The sequence below is a fragment of the Carcharodon carcharias genome, chromosome 9 (assembly GCF_017639515.1).
Source record: "Carcharodon carcharias isolate sCarCar2 chromosome 9, sCarCar2.pri, whole genome shotgun sequence".
Lineage (NCBI taxonomy): Eukaryota > Metazoa > Chordata > Chondrichthyes > Lamniformes > Lamnidae > Carcharodon > Carcharodon carcharias.
The window spans coordinates 67,159,297-67,179,010 of record NC_054475.1 but is presented as its reverse complement, the minus strand read 5'-3'; the positions used below and the strand labels follow the sequence as shown (position 1 = coordinate 67,179,010).

Here is a 19,714-nt window from a genome sequence, read left to right as displayed (position 1 = left end):
TGAGGAAGAAGCTAAAGGCCCTCAGACCATCCTGGTGGGGGATGGAGGTGTAGAAGGATTGGACGTCCAGGTGAAGAGGAAGCGGTTGGGGCCAGGGAACTGGAAATTGTTGATGTGACGTAAGGTGTCAGAGGAATCACGGATGTAGGTGGGAAGGGACTGGACAAGGGGAGAGAGAAGGGAGTCAAGATAACGAGAAATGAGTTCTGTGGGGCAGGAGCAAGCTGAGACAATCGGTCTACCGGGGCAGTTCTGTTTGTGGATTTTGGGTAGGAGATAGAAGCGGGCCGTCCGAGGTTGGGCGACTATCAGGTTGGAAGCTGTGGGAGGAAGATCCCCAGAGGAGATGAGGTCACTGACAGTCCTGGAAACAATGGCTTGATGTTCAGTGATGGGAAATCCTTAGACTGACTGTCTTCCGACTTTCCACTGCCTAAATGCAGAGTCATAGCTGACTCCCCACTCAGGCCCCGGTTAAAATTGCATCGGGGTCCTGGTCCATAATAGGATCCAGTTTAAATATGAGATTGCTTCAAGCAGTTGGATCATCCACCTGCAGTTTAGAATGAAAATGATCAGGATCACAGGATTGTACAGTAACCCAGTCGATCGGGATCTGCCCACCCAATGGGTAGGTCAGGCTCGAATTGACCCTTGAATCAGTGGTCATGAAGGAGCAGCACAGAATGAGGTTTCAAACATTACCTGCCTGGAATTGATATCACATTCACAAAACAAAAAGACAAAATAAAGTTTGAGAACAGGAAGAAAACACGTCAATGAAACCATTGTTTAAAATATTCAAAGATCTCCTCTATATCGCTTTCTCTTTTCCAAATAGTCCTTTCAAAAATTAGTCTATTTAAATAGAAACATTCAATATTTACAAGCCACTTGCAATGACGACAAGCTTTTGAGGTATCCGCCTCCTTCTTTGACCCTGAGCATTTAGTGGCTCTGTATTTCTGGCCTTTGATTGACAGGCCGGGGAGAGGTTGCAGCCTAACAATCGATGGTCCTCCTGATGTCAGCTCCTCTCTTTGGTATAAAGTAACCTATTTTACTTTATTTCTGCTCTCCTGATGCTCTCTTATCTTCTGCTCGAAAAACCCTGGAGAAAGACGGAGGGAGGTTAGATAGGGTACAGTGTCGACGGGCGGTGGGGCAGGATTAAGTAAATGGGTAGGGTCCATGATAGACTAGAGTGTGCATAGGGTCTGCAGGACCCATGAAAGGTTTGAATGGGTCGTATCCATCCTTTCTTCTGCAAGGGTTTTGACATTTTTTCAAATCTGAATAAGGGCAGAATGTGTTTATTTGGTGTTTCTGTTTGAACTCCTTGGTGATGCCCTGTGCTTTATCGCACACTGTGATTTGGAGAATTGGCTGGGGATGGGATGCGATGGGCTAAGGATGAGAAGTGGCCTGAGAGGAATGGGACAGAAATAATGTTGTTTTGGGTGGTGCAGAGCCAGTGAGCCGTTGTCCTAGGCTTGCACAGGACGGGTGGGCGATGGGTTGGCCCTATGGTCAGCAGAAGTCACCTGATTGTGTTGTCTTACCTTCCTGAGAACAAGGACGTCCCTGGAGCTCCTGAACAAACAACGAGAACATCTGCGTCACCATGAAGGTTTTGAGAAACCTGCGGATGGATTTAGATGTGACGGATTTGCGGAATTGCTTGTCTTGGAAGGTGGTCTCATTGCCGTTTCGTTTAAGGTGAGCAGGATAATGCCCAACGATTTTAATAAAGAAAAGCACAAAGGTATTTGTCACCATTTTGTTCAACTCCTGGCTGGCTGTTGGGCAATACAAGATAGAGATAGATTAATATCAGCATCACCTTACCACAGGATAGTTCACTACATTCTGTCAAACACACAACAATCTTCAGTTGCAGGCTCTTAAAAACCAGACCATCAAACCTTAACATGCATCATGCTTTCTTGTTCACTTTTCAGTTAGGGTGCCTTACACCAGAATCCTTTACAACAGTAAATAAAATGCTTACTTTCTCCATTTAACAGCTCACATTTATAGAGTCGTAGAGGTCCACAGCACAGGAAAAGGCCCTTCAACCCATTGAGGCTGCGCCAGTCAAACAACTATCTAACTATTCTAATCCCATTTTCCAGCACTAGGCCTTGTATGCCATGGCATCGCAAGTGTACATCCAAATGCTTCTTAAATATTATGAGGGTTTCTGTCTCTACCACCCTTTCAGGCAGTGAGTTCCAGATTCCCACCACCCTCTGGGTGAACAAATCCTTCCTCACATTCCCTCAAAACCTCCTGCCCCTTACCTTGAATCTAAGCCCCCTAGTTATTGATCCCTTCACCAAGGGCAAAAGTTCCTTCCTGTCTACTTTACCTATGCCCCTCTTAATTTTATACACCTCAATCATGTCCCCCGTCAGTCTCCTCTGCTCCAGGGAAAATAACCCCAGTCTATCCAATCTCTCCTCATAACTAAAACTCTCCAGCCCAGGCAACATCCTGATAAATCTCCTCTGCACTCTCTCTAGTGCAATCACATCCTTCCTGTAATGCAGATTACAGAACTGCATGCAGTACTCTAGCTGTGGCCTAATCAGCATTTTATATAGTTCCAGCATAACCTCCCTGCTCTAATATTCTATGCATCGGCTAATAAAGGCAAATATCCCATATGCCTTCTTAACCACCTTATCTACCTATCCTGCTATCTTAAGGGACTGGTGGACATGCACACCAAGGTCCCTCTGATCCTCGGTACTTCCCAGAGTCCTACCATTCATCGTGTATTCCCGTGCCTTGTTTGTCCTGCCCAAGTGCATCATGTCACGCTTAACCGGATTAAATTCCATTTGCCATTGATCAGCCCGTCTGACCAGCCAGTCTATATCCTCCTGTAATCTAAGGCTATCCTCCTCACTATTTACCACCCCACCAATTTTCATGTCATCCACGAACTTACTGATCAACCCTCCCACATTCAAGTCTAAATCGTTTATATATACCACAAACAGCAAGGGACCCAACACCGATCCCTGTGGAACCCCACTGGACATAGACATCCAGTCACACAAACACCCCTCGACCATCACCCTCTGCTTCCTGCCACTCAGCCAATTCTGGATCCAATTTGCCAAATTGTCTTGGATCCCACAGGCTCTTACATTCATTATCAGTCTCCCATGCAGGATCTTATCAAAAGCCTTGCTGAAGCCCAAGTATACATTGCCCTTATTTACACATCTGGTCACCTCTACGAAAAATTCAATCAAATTGGTCAGACATGACCTCTCCTTAACAAAGCTATGCTGACTGTCCTTGATTAATCCCTGCCTCTCCAAGTGTAGATTAATTCTGTCCCTCAGAATTGCTTCCAAAGTTTCCCCTAAAGGTAGACGAAATGCTGATAACCAGATTTAAAGTAAAAGTTAATGGAAACAGAAGCAACATGAGGAAAATGTTTTTCTACATAGCAAGTTCTTGTGATCAGAAAGACTCTGCCTGAAAGGGTAGTGGAAGCAGATTCAGTAATAACCTTCAAAAAAGTATTGGATAAATACCTGAAGTGGAAAAATCGCAGGGCTGTGGGGAAAGAGCAGCGGAGTGAGACTAATTGGATAGCTCTTTCAAAGAGCTGGTACAGGCACAATGGGCTGAATGGCCTCCTGTGCTATAAGATTCTATGAAGATTAATGCAGTTATGCCTGTGGCATGCCAATATGCCAAGTGCATGTCATCTTCTATAATGAGTCACCCACACAGTGAGTCATTGGCTCAATGCTGAGGAGGAAGGTGCCAGGTTCAAAAGGCCAGTCATGGTGAGTGGAGACTGGAGCTCCGGATTGGAGGTCTGGATTGACATCCAGTGGGATACATGTGTCTGACGAGTGTGGGTGGCCCCACTTGATCATATGGGTTGTGAAAATCGAGGAAACCCTCCTCCAGTAGAAGAAATCCGCTGCCCCACCACACTATCAGTTGGGATAAAGAAGAACGTCTGTCACATTAATGAGCCTGCGAATTGTTAGGTTATTTCACACTATTCTTCAGGGAAGAGCGTGATGATGCAGCAGTAAACTAATAGGTATGACAAAAATTGACATCTGCTAGTTTCACTTTTTTTATTCATTCAAGTGATGTGGGCTCTGCTGGTTGGGCCAGTATTTATTACCGATCTCTAGTTGCCCTTGAGAAGATGGTGGTGAGCTGCCTTCTTGAACCGCTGCAGTCCATGTGGTGTAGGTACACCCACAGTGCTGTTAGGAAGGGAGTTCCAGGATTTTGACCCAATGACAGTGAAGGAACGGCGATATATTTCCAAGTCAGGATGGTGAGTGACTTGGAGGGGAACTTCCAGGTAGTGGTGTTCCCATTGTTCTGCTGCCTTTGTCCTTCTAGATGGTAGTGTCGTGGGTTTGGAAGGTGTGGTTGAAGGAACCTTGGTGAATTCCTGCAGTGCGTCTTGTAGATGGTACACTCTGCTGCTACTGTGTGTCCATGGTGGAGGGAGTGAATGTTTGTGAATGTGGTGCCAATCAAGCGGGCCACTTTGTCCTGGATGAGAAGCTTTGACAAGCTTCTTGAGTGTTGTGGGAGCCGCACTCATCTGGGCAAGTGGGGAGTATTTCATCACACTCCTGACTTGTGCCTTGTAGATGGTGGACAGGCTTTGGGGAGTCAGGAGGTGAGTTACTTGTTGCAGAATTCCTAGCCTCTGACCTGCTCTTGCAGCCACAGTATTTACATGGCTGGTTCAGTTCAGTTTCTGGTCAAAGGTAACCCCCAAGATGTTAAATAGTGGGGGATTTAGTGATGGTAATACCATTGAACATCAAGGGGTGATGGTTGAACCCAAACTGGGCATCAGTGAGCAGGTTATTGTCAAGCAAGTGCTGTTTGATAGCATTGTTGATGACCCCTTCCATTACTTTACTGATGATGGAGAGTAGACTGATGGGACAGTAATTGGCCGGGTTGGATTTGTCCGGCTTTTTGTGTCCTGGGCAATTTTCCACGTTGCCGGGTAGATGCCAATGTTGTAGCTGTACTAGAACAGCTTGGCTAGGGGCGTGACCCCTATGGTGATGGCCCCTACGGAGTTATGGTGATAACTCCGTAACCAGTTAGTTCGGTCTTTCCAAACATTCCAACTGCATGATCAGTAGTTTATTAACAGTGCCTTCAACAATATGCTTTTTTATTTCAATTGATATTTATGGGGTGGTTTGGAAATATTAATCAGAAGTAAACAAGCATGTAAAGCAGTTCACCTTGAACCAATAGGTTTGGATTGATTCACAAACCACCACTGAAAGACAGAAAAGGCAAAGGGAACCAGAAATAGTATTTGAAAGAAGAAGGGGAGACAGAGAGTGATGGAGAAATCAGGAGAAGTCAGGAAATAATGAGTTCAGGGAGGCAAAGCAATCAGTTTTCATTTCAATACAGTGAGGATGCAGGAAGGTGAAGAGGGAGGACCATTGTTCATTTGGAGCTCCAAAGGAAGTAAAGCTCACAGGACCACTGTTCACAGTATAAAGAGAGACCAGAAACCAAGAGGATTGACCAAATAACAAGCTCTGCGTCTCATCACCGTGCACAAGAAAAGTGACTCAGATATGGGTGTAAGATTCAAGTCCCGGATGACCTTGAACTTAATTGTGAGTTAGAAGGGATTGAAAAGAAAAGAAGACACAATGAGAAATCCAAGTTTTAGTGGTGGAGGACACAAAGAGTTTCACTGGTGATCAGAAAAGAGAGTGAGACCAAGAATGTGAATAGGAGGAACCTGAATTTAAGAGAAAGAAGAAAGACTGCACTGCCTCACTGAGGGAAATGGCAAGAGCTTTCCCTGTTATACTTCAAAGAAAATGGGTGTTGGAAGCTCTGAAAGAGTGGGAGCTGAAGAAAGATGATGCCTGCCAAGTGGAGTGATCATTAGATATATAAGGATGGACGATATGTGCAGGAGGCCACCGATATAGGGAAAGAGGATAGAGAGAGGACCAAGAGAGATAAAATCAGATGATGAGCTATTAGTTAAAGCAGAGTAGTTTGAAACAAACTAGGAATCCAGCAAAGAATAGACTAAAATCCAACCATGATCATTTAATAAAAGCAAAATACTGCACATGCTGGAAATTTGAAATAAAAACAGAAAATGCTGACAAAACTCAGCAGGTCTGACAGCAATTTGGAGAGAGAAACAGAGTTAACATTTCGAGTTTAATATGACTCTTCTTCAGAACTACAGAGAAGTAGAAATGTGATGAAATTTATACTGTTTAAGGGGGGTGGAGCAGGTGAAGCTGGATAGAAGGCCAGTGATAGGTGGGGGCAAAGGAGAAATTGATAAAGATGATCATTTAATGTTAGTTTCATTTTAGGAAATGCATTGTGCCAGAGCAGACCAAGTGTGGATACATTCAAAATAGATTAAATCAACCAGCAAAGTGTTAAAGAACAGAGGTTCATTGGTCAAAGGGCCCTTTACATGAGAGGTGAAAAACATTGGGGCCTCTTACACTGGCAGGAATTTCTCTGGCTTTGCAGGGAGTTCAGAAGCTCCTTGTACAGCTTGTGGGGCAGAATGTCATTCTCATCACCAACCTGCAGTGAAAAAGGGCAAAATATTAATTTCTCCCACAGTCCAGTGCCTCCAATGGGTACATTGTACAGTTGAGCATTCCCAGAGTAGAGCTGTGTGTGACTAGAGTGTCTGACCGGAGTCCAGGTCTAGTGGCCAGTCAGATATCCAATAAAGAGAATAAAGTAGCAATTGGATTGGCTCACAAACCTGCATGAGCATCACACCCAATCACATCCATCATGGTTAGCTCTCTACAGGGAACAAGGAATCATAACATTCACTGCTAAATAACAGTCACCCATTTACTTATTCTTAAGTAGTTTGACTCCCCCTTTCAATTGGACATATTCTACCTCCAGTGAGGAACATGGATACTTTCCCATCTTACAATTGAAGAACTGTGGGGAGATGACATTATGATGAAAGGTCATGACCTGAAATGTTAACTCAGGGCGGAATTTCATGGCCCCGGTGTGGCGGGGGCGGGGCTGTAAAGTGCAACGAGCCATTCAAAAGTCCATTGACTTTGGTGAGACCGTAAGATCCCACCGGCATAAAATTCCGCCCTCTGTTTCTCCACAGATGCTGCCAGATTTGCTGAACACATCCAGCATTTTCTGTTTTAATTTGTGAATAGACCCGCTCATTAAAGGGGGCAGAGGGGAATGAGGGATCCTGCCCAAGGCTGCATTACAGGCCTCCAAACTCTTTGTAAACAGTTAGTACCAACTAACCATCCAGAAATCTACAAGACGTTTATAGAAAGATCCATATAAAGAAAGTGGTTACTTACTTTTTTCAAGAATGTCCCCGGGTGCAAGTCCACCATTAAACACTAAAATAAAACGACACAAAACAGAAAGAGTTATATAAATAGTAAAAGAGTGGTAAAAGGAGGAGTGGGGCCAATTAGGGACCCTAAAGAGTATTTATACATGAAGGCAGTGGCCATGGCTAAGGTATTAAATTAATACATTGCCTCTGTCTTTATCAAAGAAGAAGATGCTACCCAGGCCATGGTGAAACAGGAGGTAATTCAGACAATAAATGGGTTTAGCATTGATCAGGAGGTGGTATTGGATAGGCTGGCAGTAGTTAGAGTTGATAAGGTACCAGCCATAATTTTTCAGTGGTGCCAGAGGAATGGAGAATTGCAGACATTACGCCCTTGTTCAAAGAAGGCCAGCAACTACAGGCCAGTCAGTTTAACTTTGGTGGTGAGGAAACTTCTAGAAACAATAATTTGGGATAAAATTAATAGTCACATGGACAAATGTGGATTAATTAAGGAAAGCCAGCATGGATTTCTTAAGGAAAAATTGTGTTTAACTAACTTGCTGGAGTTTTTTGAAGAGGTAACAGAAAAGGTTGATGGGGGCAATGCTGTTGATGTGGTGTACATGGACTTCCAAAAGGCCTTTGCATAACAGACTTATGAACAAAGTTATAGCTCATGGAATAAAAGGACAGTAGCAACATGGATACAGAATTGGCCAAGTGACAGGAAAGAGAGAATAGTGGTTAACAGATGTTTCTTTGGGTTGGAGGAAGGTTTTCAGTGGCATTCCCAGGGGTCGGTAATGGGGCCCTAGCTTTTCCTGATGTATATTAATGACCTAGACCTTGGTGTACAGGGCACAATTTCAAAATTTGTGGATGATACACAACTTGGAAGCATTGTGAACTGTGAGGAGGATAGTGTCTAAGTTCAAAAGGGTGCAGACAAGCTGGTGGAATGAGCGTACAGGTGGTACATGAAATTCAATGTGGAGAAATGTGAATTGATTCATTTTGGGAGGAAGAACATGGAGAGACAATTTAAAATAAATGGTACAATTCTAAAGGGTGTGCAGGAGCAGAGGGACCTAAGGGTTTATGTGCATAATTTATTGTAGGTAGCAGGACAGGTGGAGAGAGCAGTTAATAAATCATACAGTGTCTTCAGCTTTATTAATAGGGACGTAGAGTACAAGAGCAAGGAGGTTATGGTGAATTTGTATAAGTCACTAGTTAGACCTCAGCTGGAGCATTGTGTCCAGTTCTGGCACCACACTTTAGGAAGAATATGAAAGCATTGGAGAGAGTACAGAAAAATTCACGAGAATGGTTCCGGGGATGAGGAACTTCACTTATGAAGATTGTTTGGAGAAATTGGGACTGTTTTCCTTGGAGAACAGAAGGCTGAGAAGAGATCTGAAAGAGGTAGTCAAAATCATGTGGGGTCTGGACACAGTAGATAGGGAAAAACTGTTCCCAATCATGAAAGGATCAAGAACAAAAGGCACAGATTTAAAATAATTGGCAAAAGAAGCAATGGTGACATGAGAAAAAACTTTTTAAAGCAGTGAGTGGATGGGGTCTGGAATGCACTGCTTGAGAGTGTGATGGAGGCAGGTTCAATCGAGGCTTTCAAAATGGAATTAGACTGTTATCTGAAAAGGAAGAATTTGCAGGGAGAAGGTAAGAGAATGGCACTAAGGGAATTGCTCATTGGGAGAGCTGGTGCAGACGCGATGGGCTGAATGGCCTTCTTCAGCTCTGCACCAATCCTATGACTCTGAGTTATAAAACAAGGAGGGGGTGTGCAGCTCGGCTAAGGGCAGCTACACCATTCAACACTCAACAGTGCCCTCATTGCTTAGAAGCCAATGCAGACTCAATGGGGTGAAAGGCCTCCTTCTGTGCTATAGTATTCTATGATTCTATGAAATAATAAGGCTGAAGGGTAGGACAGCTGCAAATGTGGGCAGTCAATGGAAATACAAAGCCACTGAGTGATTGAGTAATGCTAAACTCAGGATTCAAAAAGTTGAAGGAAGGCCGCTGGTCAATTCATTAAAAGGGATAAGGAGTTCATTGGGCGGGGTGTGAGGTGGACAGATTGGCTAATGGACACCTGCAATGATAAACAAGTGAAACTTAGGAGGTTAAAAAGTGGATTCCATTTCACATACACTTGTCAGTTCATATCACTGATTTGTTAGAATTTGTTAGAAAGAAACTGTAGAGGGCTGGAGGTGTGCCAATTTCAGACCGGAGATTGTAATCAATCACAGAGTGACAGCAAGATCCACAGGTTCGGGGAAGAATTGAGGTTTTTTTTTACGAGGGTGTGAAATGGGCCTTGTGATGGTTTTTCAGGAGTGAGACTCAGTCATCCATCTCTCATCCAATCCTCAACCAGGTTCCTCATGCAGGGAGCGCTGGACAGCTTTGAAATTGGACTTTCTGACGAGTCAGGTAGGCGCTAATGTTACAAAGAACAAAGAAATGTACAGCACAGGAACAGGCCCTTCGGCCCTCCAAGCCTGCACCGATCATATTGCCTGTCAAACTAAAACATTTTGCACTTCCGGGGTCCGTATCCCTCTTTTCCCATCCTATTCATGTATGTGTCAAGCTGCCTCTTAAACACCATTATTGTACCTGCTTCTACCACCTTCTCTGGCAGCGAATTCCAGATACTCACTACCCTCTGCGTAAAAAAACTTGCCCCGCACATCTCCTCTAAAGTTTTCTCCTCTCACCTGAAATCTATGTCCCCTAGTAATTGACTCTTCCACACTGGGAAAAAGCTTCTGACTATCTACTCTGTCCATGCCACTCATAATCTTGTAAACTTTTATCAAGTCGCCCCCTCAATCTCCGTCGCTCTAGTGAGAACAATCCGATTTTCTCCAACCTTTCCTCATAGCTAATAGCCTCCAGACCAGGCAGCATCCTGGTAAACCTCCTCTGCACCCTCTCCAACTCCTCCATATCCATCTGGTAATGTGGCGACCAGAATTGCACGCAATATTCCAAGTGTAGCCTAACCAAGGTTCTATACAGCTGCAGCATGACTTCCCAGCTTTTATACTAAAAATTACATTGATATGGAGCCCTGATTATTGCACTTGGAGTACTGGATGCAGTTCCAGTTCCTTCACAAGAGCAAGCCCACTGAGGCACTGGAGAAAATGCAGGAAAAATTTACAAACATGTTCTGAGGATTGAGAGGATGCAAGTATCAGGCAAGATTGAAGGGTCTAGAACTCTCTTCACTGAAAAAGAGAAGACGAAGAGGAGAGCTGATAGAAGTCTTTAAAATTAGGAAGGATGATGGGATGGGTGTGGAGAAACAGTTTCCACTTGTGGGCAAGTCGAGAGTGGGTGTGGATATTAGAGTGGGTGTGAATATTAGAGTGGGTATATTAGAGTGTATATGAATATTAGAGTGGGTAGGAATATTAGAGTAGATATGAATATTAGAGCAGCTATGTTAGAGTAGGTATGAATATTAGAGTGGGTATATTAGAGTGTATATGAATATTAGAGTGGGTAGGAATATTAGAGTAGGTATGAATATTAGAATGAGTATGAATATTTGGGTAGGTACGAATATTAGACTAGGCATGAATATTAGTGTGCGTACATTGCAGTGGGTATGAATATTAGAGAGACATAAATATTAGAGTTGGGTATATTAGAGTGGGTATGAATATTAGAGTGAGTATGAATATTAGAATGGGTGTATTAGAGTGGATACTATTATTAGAATTGGTATGAATATTAAAGTGGGTTGAATATTACAGTGGGTACATTAGAGTGGATATGAGTATTAGAGTCTGAATATTTGAATGTGTATGAATGTTATAATGGGTGTATTAGAGTGTGTATGAATATTACAATGTGTATGAATATTAGGTGGCCATAAGCAGATCAAGGAAGGAAGTTATGAAGGTTTTCTTTGCCCCGAGAGCAATGATAATGGGGAACTTTGTGGAGTTGTTGAAACACTGATGTACTGATAGGATGTTCACATGAGGGAGTTGATAATACAGAGATACGGGGGCATTGTGGGAAGAAGTGATGAGAATAGGAGGTGGCTCAGTTGCATTATAAACATCAAGAGAGTCAGCTGGGCAGAATCATAGAGTCATTATGGTACAAAAGGAGGCCATTTAGCCCACTGAATTTATGCCAGCTTCTTGCATATCAAATGCAGTCAGTCCCACTCCTCACTCAATCCCTGTAGCCCTGCAGATTTATTTCCTTCAAGTGGCTGTCAAATTTCCTTTTGAAATCATCAATTGTTTCCATTTCCACCACGCTTGTGGGCAGCGAGTTCCAGGTTCATACCACTTGCTGCATAAAACACTGTTTCTACACTGTCAGCTCTATGCAAATCCCTCCATCCTCTCAAGGATCTGACTAGCCTGAACCTAGAGTTCTTTTTGAAAAACATTTTCAAATTTGAGGAGCACAATACCTGGACAATGGCCTGAGCTGCTCAGTTCCCTTTTTTTCCAATCGCCTTGGCTTCCTTCTAAGACCTTGCATATGCATGATGGGCTGAATGGTCTCCTTTCATGCTGTAAGATTCGATGAAAGGATTAATGTGTATGAATAGTAGAATGGGTGTATTCGAGTGGATATGAATATTAGAGTGGGTATGAATACTAAAGTAGGTATGAATATTAGAGTGGGGGTATTAAAGTGTGTATGAATATTTTGTAAAGCAACCAGCATTCCCCAGGGAATGTGAGCAAAGGGAAAGACTCACTCCCATTCCCAGTGAGTGTATTTACATTTACAAACCCAGGGCTCCCCCTCGATTCAACTTCACCCCCTTTCTGCTAAATAGGGCGGAATCGTCCCAGATTTGCATTAAGTGCGGCAACAGGCAGGTAAATGACATTTTACCCGCCGGCCGCAGTGGCAGCTTCTCACACCGTATCATCCTAATCCCACCACATTGAGTATGCTTTCCCGGGAAACACTGAGTTTCCATAGAAGCAGGCTCTCATTCTCCTGACACGCCATCACCCCGCCGCTTCCTCACGCCAGACACTATACTTAGAGTGCAGTCGCGTGCACACCTCTCAATGCTCCCAGTCCAGGACTGCTGCTGGAAGACATGGCCCCAAAAGTCAAGAAGACTGCAGCCCCCCAGGTATGATGATGTGTCCCTCAAGCGCCTTTTAGACGCAGTGGAGGCTTGCCATGATGTCCTCTACCCCTGCTCTGGCCGCAGGAGGGGCAGCAACATCACCAATCCAGCTTGGGAGGTGGTGGCAGCAGTGGTCAGTGCCAACCCCCTAAATTAAAGGACAGCCGCCCAGTGCCACATGAGGATGAATGGTCTCCTCCGTTCTGTCAGGGTAAGTCACTCTTCTCATCACTCTCAATTCATACACATCCACATGGCCCTCACTCACTGCCAGTTCAAGCGACATCACTATTCACTCTCTCACACACACCGTCATTGTCCTCATCCCATCCATGGGACCACTCACCATCCACACATGCCAGGCATACATATCATCTGGCCTGGCAGTCGTCCCACTTACCTGCTTACACTCTCCCCATGTCTACTGATGAAGGACAGCCTGGCATGCAACAAGAGGGAGAGGTCACAGACTGTTGGAGGAATACCCAACATCAAGATCCTCACAGACTTTGAAAACAGAGCATCCAGCTGGCCGATGATGATCTGAACCAGTCCTGTGCTGATGGTGAAGTTGGTGGGGCTCAACCAAGTGAGGATCCAGTAGTGCAACCATGCTGTGAGTGATGTGCCCTGTTTCACAGGCCGCTATCATGTACTAATTATCTCCCCTTGCTTTCACAGGCACATCTGGGGAGCAGCCGACAGAGTCCATGACCCAGAGCCTCCAATCAAACCCCGAAGGAAACTCAGAAGAGGAATCTGCTGAAACCCTCCCTGAAGTCCCATCACAGCGCTCACCCACACCCTCCACCAGTGCAGAGACACAGACCTTGGTGGGACCTAGCTTTAGAGTAGCATCAGGATCACAATCTGGTGAGCACATCGCACTGTTTGATCCACGGCTGGCGGAGGCAGGGACTTCCCAGGTCCCCGGCACTCGGAGGACTGCTGGAGGCCGGAACACTGCTGAGTCTGATTCAGATGAGGAGCTTCTGGACTCAGTCATGTCACAGTTGCTGGAGCTGCAAAGGCAAGCTCGGGAACATCAGGAAGGGATGTCTGCTGCGCTCCTCAGATTGCAAGGCAAGATGGAGGAGTCCGTCTGCCTTCAGTCTGAGGTGATAGCACTGGTACCAAGGTCAACACTGGCAGGATATCGGCTGCCATGGAGACCTTGGTTCAGGATATCACTACTGCACTGTTGCGCAGGCAGAACTCCATCGCTGAGGACATTGTTGGTCTCCAACAGTGTGTACGCGAAAGGGGTGGGGGAGAGGGGGCAGCTCAATCTCACTCCAGCCTCCCCTTCTCAAGGAGTCAGCCAGGGATCCTTGGGCACCCATAGGGAGGAGGATCAGTAGGTGGCCTCGGGGCCATCCATCCAAGTGATTCCAGGGGTGTGGGGCCCATTCGAATCCCTCAGATTACAGGTCCTCTGATTACTGACCTGCAGGCAGTGAAAACAGTTTCAGTGTGGCTCACTAACAATCACACCTCCAAGTCACAAGGTTGATGGTTCAGATCCCACTCCAGAGACTTGAACACAAAATCTAAGCTGATGCCTCAGTGTAGTACTGAGGGAGTGCTGCAATGTTGGAGATGCTGTCGTTTGGCATGATAAACAAGGTCCCATCTGCCCTCTCAGCAGTTTAGATAAGATGATATGACACTAATTTGAAAAAGAGCAGGGGAATTTTCCCAGTGACAGCATTCATCCCTTAACCAACATCAGTAAAATAGATCAACTGGCCATTATTACAGTGCTGTTTATGGTATCTTGTTGTGCAAAAAGGCTGCTGCGTTTCCGGTATTGCAATGCCGGCTTCACTTTAAAGTACTTGATTGGCTGTAAGTGCTTTGGGAAGTGCTGAGGTTCTGAAATGTATTACAAAAATACATTTCTTCTTTCTGTCAGTATTGTGTTACTCATATTGGAGCAGCTGAATGTCCAACTCACTCAGTGTGGCTCAATCACACAGGCTCACCAAGGCACTCAACCAAACCGTTGTCAAAGGTCAGTTGGCCTGTGTAGCTCTGCTCTCAGCTACAGAACAGCATGTCCTAGCACTAACATGGATATAAAACACAAAATGAAATAAAACAGAGATGGACAACGTAAGAGTAGAAAGGTCAGGGAACAGAAGAAGGCCCACAAGCTGAATTAGGACAGTCCATTTTGAACTTTGGTTGGTGGTCCATTCTATAGGTGAAGAAGCCCCCTCCCCGGTTATTTTGAGGCCCTCGCCTCACTTAAATGTGGCCACAAATTATAGACAGCTTGCTGGATTGAGGCCTCAAGATCAGGCCAGTGCGGCTGCCCGCAAGATGAGTAATAGTGGGGAGGGAGCTTCAATCATCATTGGGGGGCGGGGGGGGTTGCAGTGGGAGTCATAATATTGGAGGGTGGGGGTCTAGGGCAATGTCTTCTCTATTTTTCCCTGTGCGCGGAGTGTTCATTTGAGTGTGTGGTATCTTTACATTTTCTTGCACAGCTGCATGCACAAGCACTATCTTAAAGATAGCAACATGGGAGCAGCCTGTGTGCTATATTCTGAGTTGCTGCATGGATGTGCACACACACAGCTTACAGGCAACCTTGGTCCCTGAGTGAAGGGGAAGGGATTGCAGTGATGGAAGGTGGAGGTCACAGGGCAGAGCTTGGAGATCTTGCTTGTGGAGGGTGGGGTCCAAGGGCGGAGGATCCCAGGGTAGAGGGTCGGAGTCCCAGGGTGGAGAGTTGAGGTCCTAGGGAGGAAGGCGGGGTTCCTGTGGTGGCAATGGCCCAGATCATTTTTCACTTTTGTCCTTCTGGGGCCCTGAGCTATAATTGAACACTGACCTTTGACCTTTTCCATTCCATGGTCAGTGCGAGCATGGCACAGGGCATGACCAGCCCAAACACAGCATTACAATTCCCTCATTCAAAGGAACCTGTTGCCCAGTTCAGATGAGCACTTTAGATATCAAGTGCAGGCCCCTTTTCAAAATGGCTTGTCTGTATTAACAGGGGCAGGAAGCCCACCAACCCCATCATTAGGTTGATTACTGACAATTAACACCCAGAAAGGGAGGTGAAAATAGATCCCATGTGTTTCAAATTTATTTAATTATTTTGTTAAACATTCAGGAAAACTCATCCCGCCCGTGGATGAGGTTTCCTGAAAAATGCAAAGGAATCTTGGGCTCTTCGCCTGCCCCCCCAACCTTAAGATTTGACAGGCAGCGGCCTTAACAAGTTTAATTGCTTTATTAATGGCCTTAATAGGCCGTTGACAGTTTGGCGCGTGCGCAGCCGCCTCTGGCATGCGCCCGCCGAACGATATATCAAAATGACACGTGATGATGTCAGGCGTGTGTCCCGATGTCATCGCACTGTCTCGCAATGTTTCGTTCGGCGGGCGTGCAGCTGACTCCAGTGGGCGCTCACCAATTTATAAACGGCCTATTAAGGCCATGAAGGAAGTAATTAATGTCATTGTTAATGCTGCCCATCCAACCTTAAGGTTGGCAGGCAGGTGAAAAGGCCAAGTGGCCTTCGCTTTTCTTAGGAAATCTCATCCACGAGCGGGATGAGGTTTCCTAAAGCTTTTATTAAATAAATAAAAATTCCGAGATATAAAAACATGTCCCATCTCATGTGACACAGTCACATGAGGAGACATGTTTAATTAAATTGTTTTCTCCACTTATTTAAATATTTAATTATTGATTCAATCTCCCTGAGACAGCTCCGTGCCTCAGCGGGATTGAAGCACTCTATCACGCGCATGCATGAAAGAGCGCTGGCCCTGACTCTCCCTCCTCCCCCTGTCCGCATAGGTATTGCTGAGCGCTCTGGCTCGCGTCGTGTGCTGGGTGGGCCTCAATTGGCCCGCCCACGTAAAATGGCGGTGCGGAACTGATCGCGGGTGGTGATCGGCTCTGCGGCCGCCCCCGCCCACTCCCACCGAGCCCGCCCACCGACTGAAAAATTCAGACCATAAATTAGTAAAAGTGGCGACAGAAGTTAGTAAGGTCATAAAACATACGGCAGCCCTGGGAGTTATAAATAGAAGCAAGGAAGTGATGATGATGAACTTTTATAAAACACTGGTTCACCCTCAGCTGGGGCCGTGTCCAATTCTGGCACCACACTTTAGGAAGGATGTGAAGGCATTGGGAAGGTTGCAGACAAGATCCATGAGAATGGTTCCAGGGACAATGGACTTCAGTTATGTGGATGGATGGGAGAAACTGGGCCTGTTCTCCTTAGAGAAGAGGAGGTTTGAGAAGAGATTTGATAGAGGGTCTGGACAGAGAAGATGGGAAGAAATTGTTCCTGTTGACAGAAAGGTCAAGAGCAAGAGGAGACAGATTTAAGTGATTGGAAAAAGAGCCAAAGACACAAGTGAGTGGTTAGGATCGGGATTGCACTGCCTGAGATGCTGCTGCAGACATATCCAGGCTTTTGAAAGGGAATTGGAGAAGCAGCTGAAAAAAAATCACAGGCTTTGAGGAAAAGGTGAAGGAGCGGGACTCGTTAAACTGCTCTTGCAGGGAGCTGGCAAGGATATGATGGTCCGAATGGCCTCCGGTGCTATAACCATTCTATAATTTTATACACCTTCGGTCTGTCCGCAAGCATGACCTAAACCTCCCTGTCACTTGCCATTTTAACACTCCACCCTGCTCTCATACCCACATGTCCATCCTTGGCCTGCTGCATTGTTCCAGTGAAACTCAATACAAACTGGAGGAACAACACCTCATCTTCCGACTAAGCACTTTACAGCCTTCCGGCTGTAATTGAGTTCAACAATTTTAGATCATGAACTCTCTCCTCCATCCCCACTCCCTTTCCGATCCTCCTTTTTTCCAATAATTTATATAGATTTTTCTTTTCTCACCTATTTCCACTATTTTAAAATGTATTTCCATCCATTGTTTTATCTCTGCCTTTTAGCCTTTTTCGATTCCTTCCCCCCACCCCACCCCCACTAGGGCTATCTGTACCTTTATTATCACATTCCTTAGATAATATCACCAGCTTCAACACCTCTTTGTCCTTTTGTCTATGACATCTCTTGGTTATCTCCACCTATCACTGGCCCTCTATCCAGCTCTACTTGTCCCACCCACCCCCCAACTTAAACCAGCTTATATTTCACCTCTCTTCTATTTTTCCTTAGTTCTGTTGAAGAGTCATACGGACTCAAAATGTTAACTGTGTTCCTTTCCACAGATGCCGTCAGACCTGCTGAGTTTTTCCAGGTATTTTTGTTTTTGTCTATAATTTTATACCTATGTCTAAGTTATGGCAGTGAGTCAAAGGCCCAGTCCTTGCACTTACCTCCTCGATGGGCAGCTCTTGCAGCTGTTCCAGAAACTGTCGCTGGACTCCCACTACAAAAGGTGTTGGAGAGCAGACTATGTCCAGCATCACCTTGGGCAGGACTGGGATGTAGGTGTGCTGCCAGGTGAATGGGTAGAGCAGGGCAGCAATGCCATGGATACACTGAGACAGGATGCTGGAGGAGGAGGAAGCAGAAAGATCCCAAAGTTAGAGACAGCTCATCAACAGATGATATTAAACCATAGCCCAGCAGGAAGCTAGCAATTCATTGGTCGGTGATGAAACTTGTGATCTTACTTCTTGTTACGGAAATCATGTTGTCACCTCGTTCTGCTTTCAAACGGGTTCCAGCCACAGAAATTAGCTTCAGTCTAGGATAACAAAATGTTCGAGAGGACTCCAATGTCAACAGATGCTTAACTACCCCTGGCCTGCACTGCATTTTCAATATCCCACCTTCTCCATGCCCCTCTCACAACCAAACCAGCTCTCCTCTACCCCTGTACCCACCAACCACTTTCGGATTCCTTATCCAAAGCACACTCGCCTTGTCCTTCTCACTTCAGATTTGTGCTCCAAGAATTCAACCAGTAATTACTTTGACTCCCATCTGAGTAGCAACTACCTAAGTGTTCAGTTTGACTCCTGAAGGCTCTTTCTATTTCAGGTACCCAGCACCAGCATCAATCACTGCTGGGTAGAGGGTAGAGTATATAACTCTGAGATGCAGAGTAAAGCTCTCTCTACACTGTCCCCAGCAAACTTTCCCAGGGCAAGTACAGCACAGGGTTAGAAACAGAGTAAAGCTCCCTCTACACTGTCCCCATCAAACACTCCCAGGACATGTACAGAATGGGGTTAGACACAGAGTAAAGTTCCCTCTACACTGTCCCCATCAAACACTCCCAGTGCAGATATGCCACAGGGTTGGATAAAGAGTAGGGGTCCATCTACACTGTCACCATCAAACAGTCCCAGGGCAGGTACAGCACGGGGTTAAATACAGAGTAAAGTTCCATCTTATGATGATGTTTGAGCAGACGCAGTACACTAAGGAAAATTTGTAATTTCCTTAAAATGTCTAGGGAATCTGCAATTGTTGCTAAGAGTGTCTCAAAGGGATTTTTTTTAGAATTTGCATCAATTGAAAAGGGTGCAATTATAATTTTCTTGGATAATAAGAAAAACTGGTCCATGTGACTTGCAGATAACCCTGATCTGGAAGCAGTATCAGTAGGAAGGAAGTTAACATATGAAAGTCATGCAGCCAGCAGATACAACGGAGAGCTGGAGGCAGAAGGCGATCAGCACCCAGGTGCAAGAGCTCTTGGAGGCCTCTGTGTGGGCTAAAATTGTCTAAAATCTGCAAGGTGAATAACTCAGAGATACCTAAGAGCTGGGTGTTTTACCAGAAGTGGTCAAACCAGATGTTACACCATCAGACTGTCATGACCCGAGCAAGAAGGCGTTCATGTAAGTTTGCCTTGCTAATGGTGATCCAACTGCAAAACTGGCAGGTGAAAGCTGTTGTTAGATAGGTCTCCTTAACTATCCTAGGTGAATAAAGAAGGGCATCTTGTGGATTTGTGTATCTATCTACTGCATACATGCTGAAGGAGAATGCATCTGGTTCTGTAAGATGTATCTTGTTGTACTGGCGAGTTTAGGTAAAATTTACTTTTTTTATTTGACATATCCTTCACCTGTTAATTCATGTTTAATTTGCATCGGTTTTGATTTATGTTAAAGCAAAAGTTACAAAAAGTGATATCTTAATGGCAATACCGTTGTTTGGTAAGGTTTAACAGCAGTAGCAAAGCTCACTGATAGTAGCATGATTTATCAACTATAAATTAAGAAAATAATA

General features: G+C 45.1%; 1 protein-coding gene across 3 annotated transcripts in view; it reads right to left on the bottom strand.

Moving 5' to 3' along the window:
* Positions 1–772: 772 nt before the first annotated feature.
* LOC121282637 (DENN domain-containing protein 2D-like) overlaps positions 773–19,714 on the bottom strand; it is a 185,450-nt gene continuing 166,508 nt past the window's right edge. For all 3 annotated transcript variants that reach the window (XM_041196455.1, XM_041196453.1, XM_041196454.1), the window contains exons 9-13: positions 17,845–18,022; positions 7,377–7,418; positions 6,519–6,603; positions 1,563–1,799; positions 773–1,111 (exon numbers count right to left, since the gene is read on the bottom strand). In XM_041196455.1, the coding sequence (XP_041052389.1) occupies positions 1,056–1,111; positions 1,563–1,799; positions 6,519–6,603; positions 7,377–7,418; positions 17,845–18,022 (598 nt within the window). In that variant the 3' untranslated portion in view covers positions 773–1,055. The remainder of the gene's footprint in view (positions 1,112–1,562; positions 1,800–6,518; positions 6,604–7,376; positions 7,419–17,844; positions 18,023–19,714) is intronic.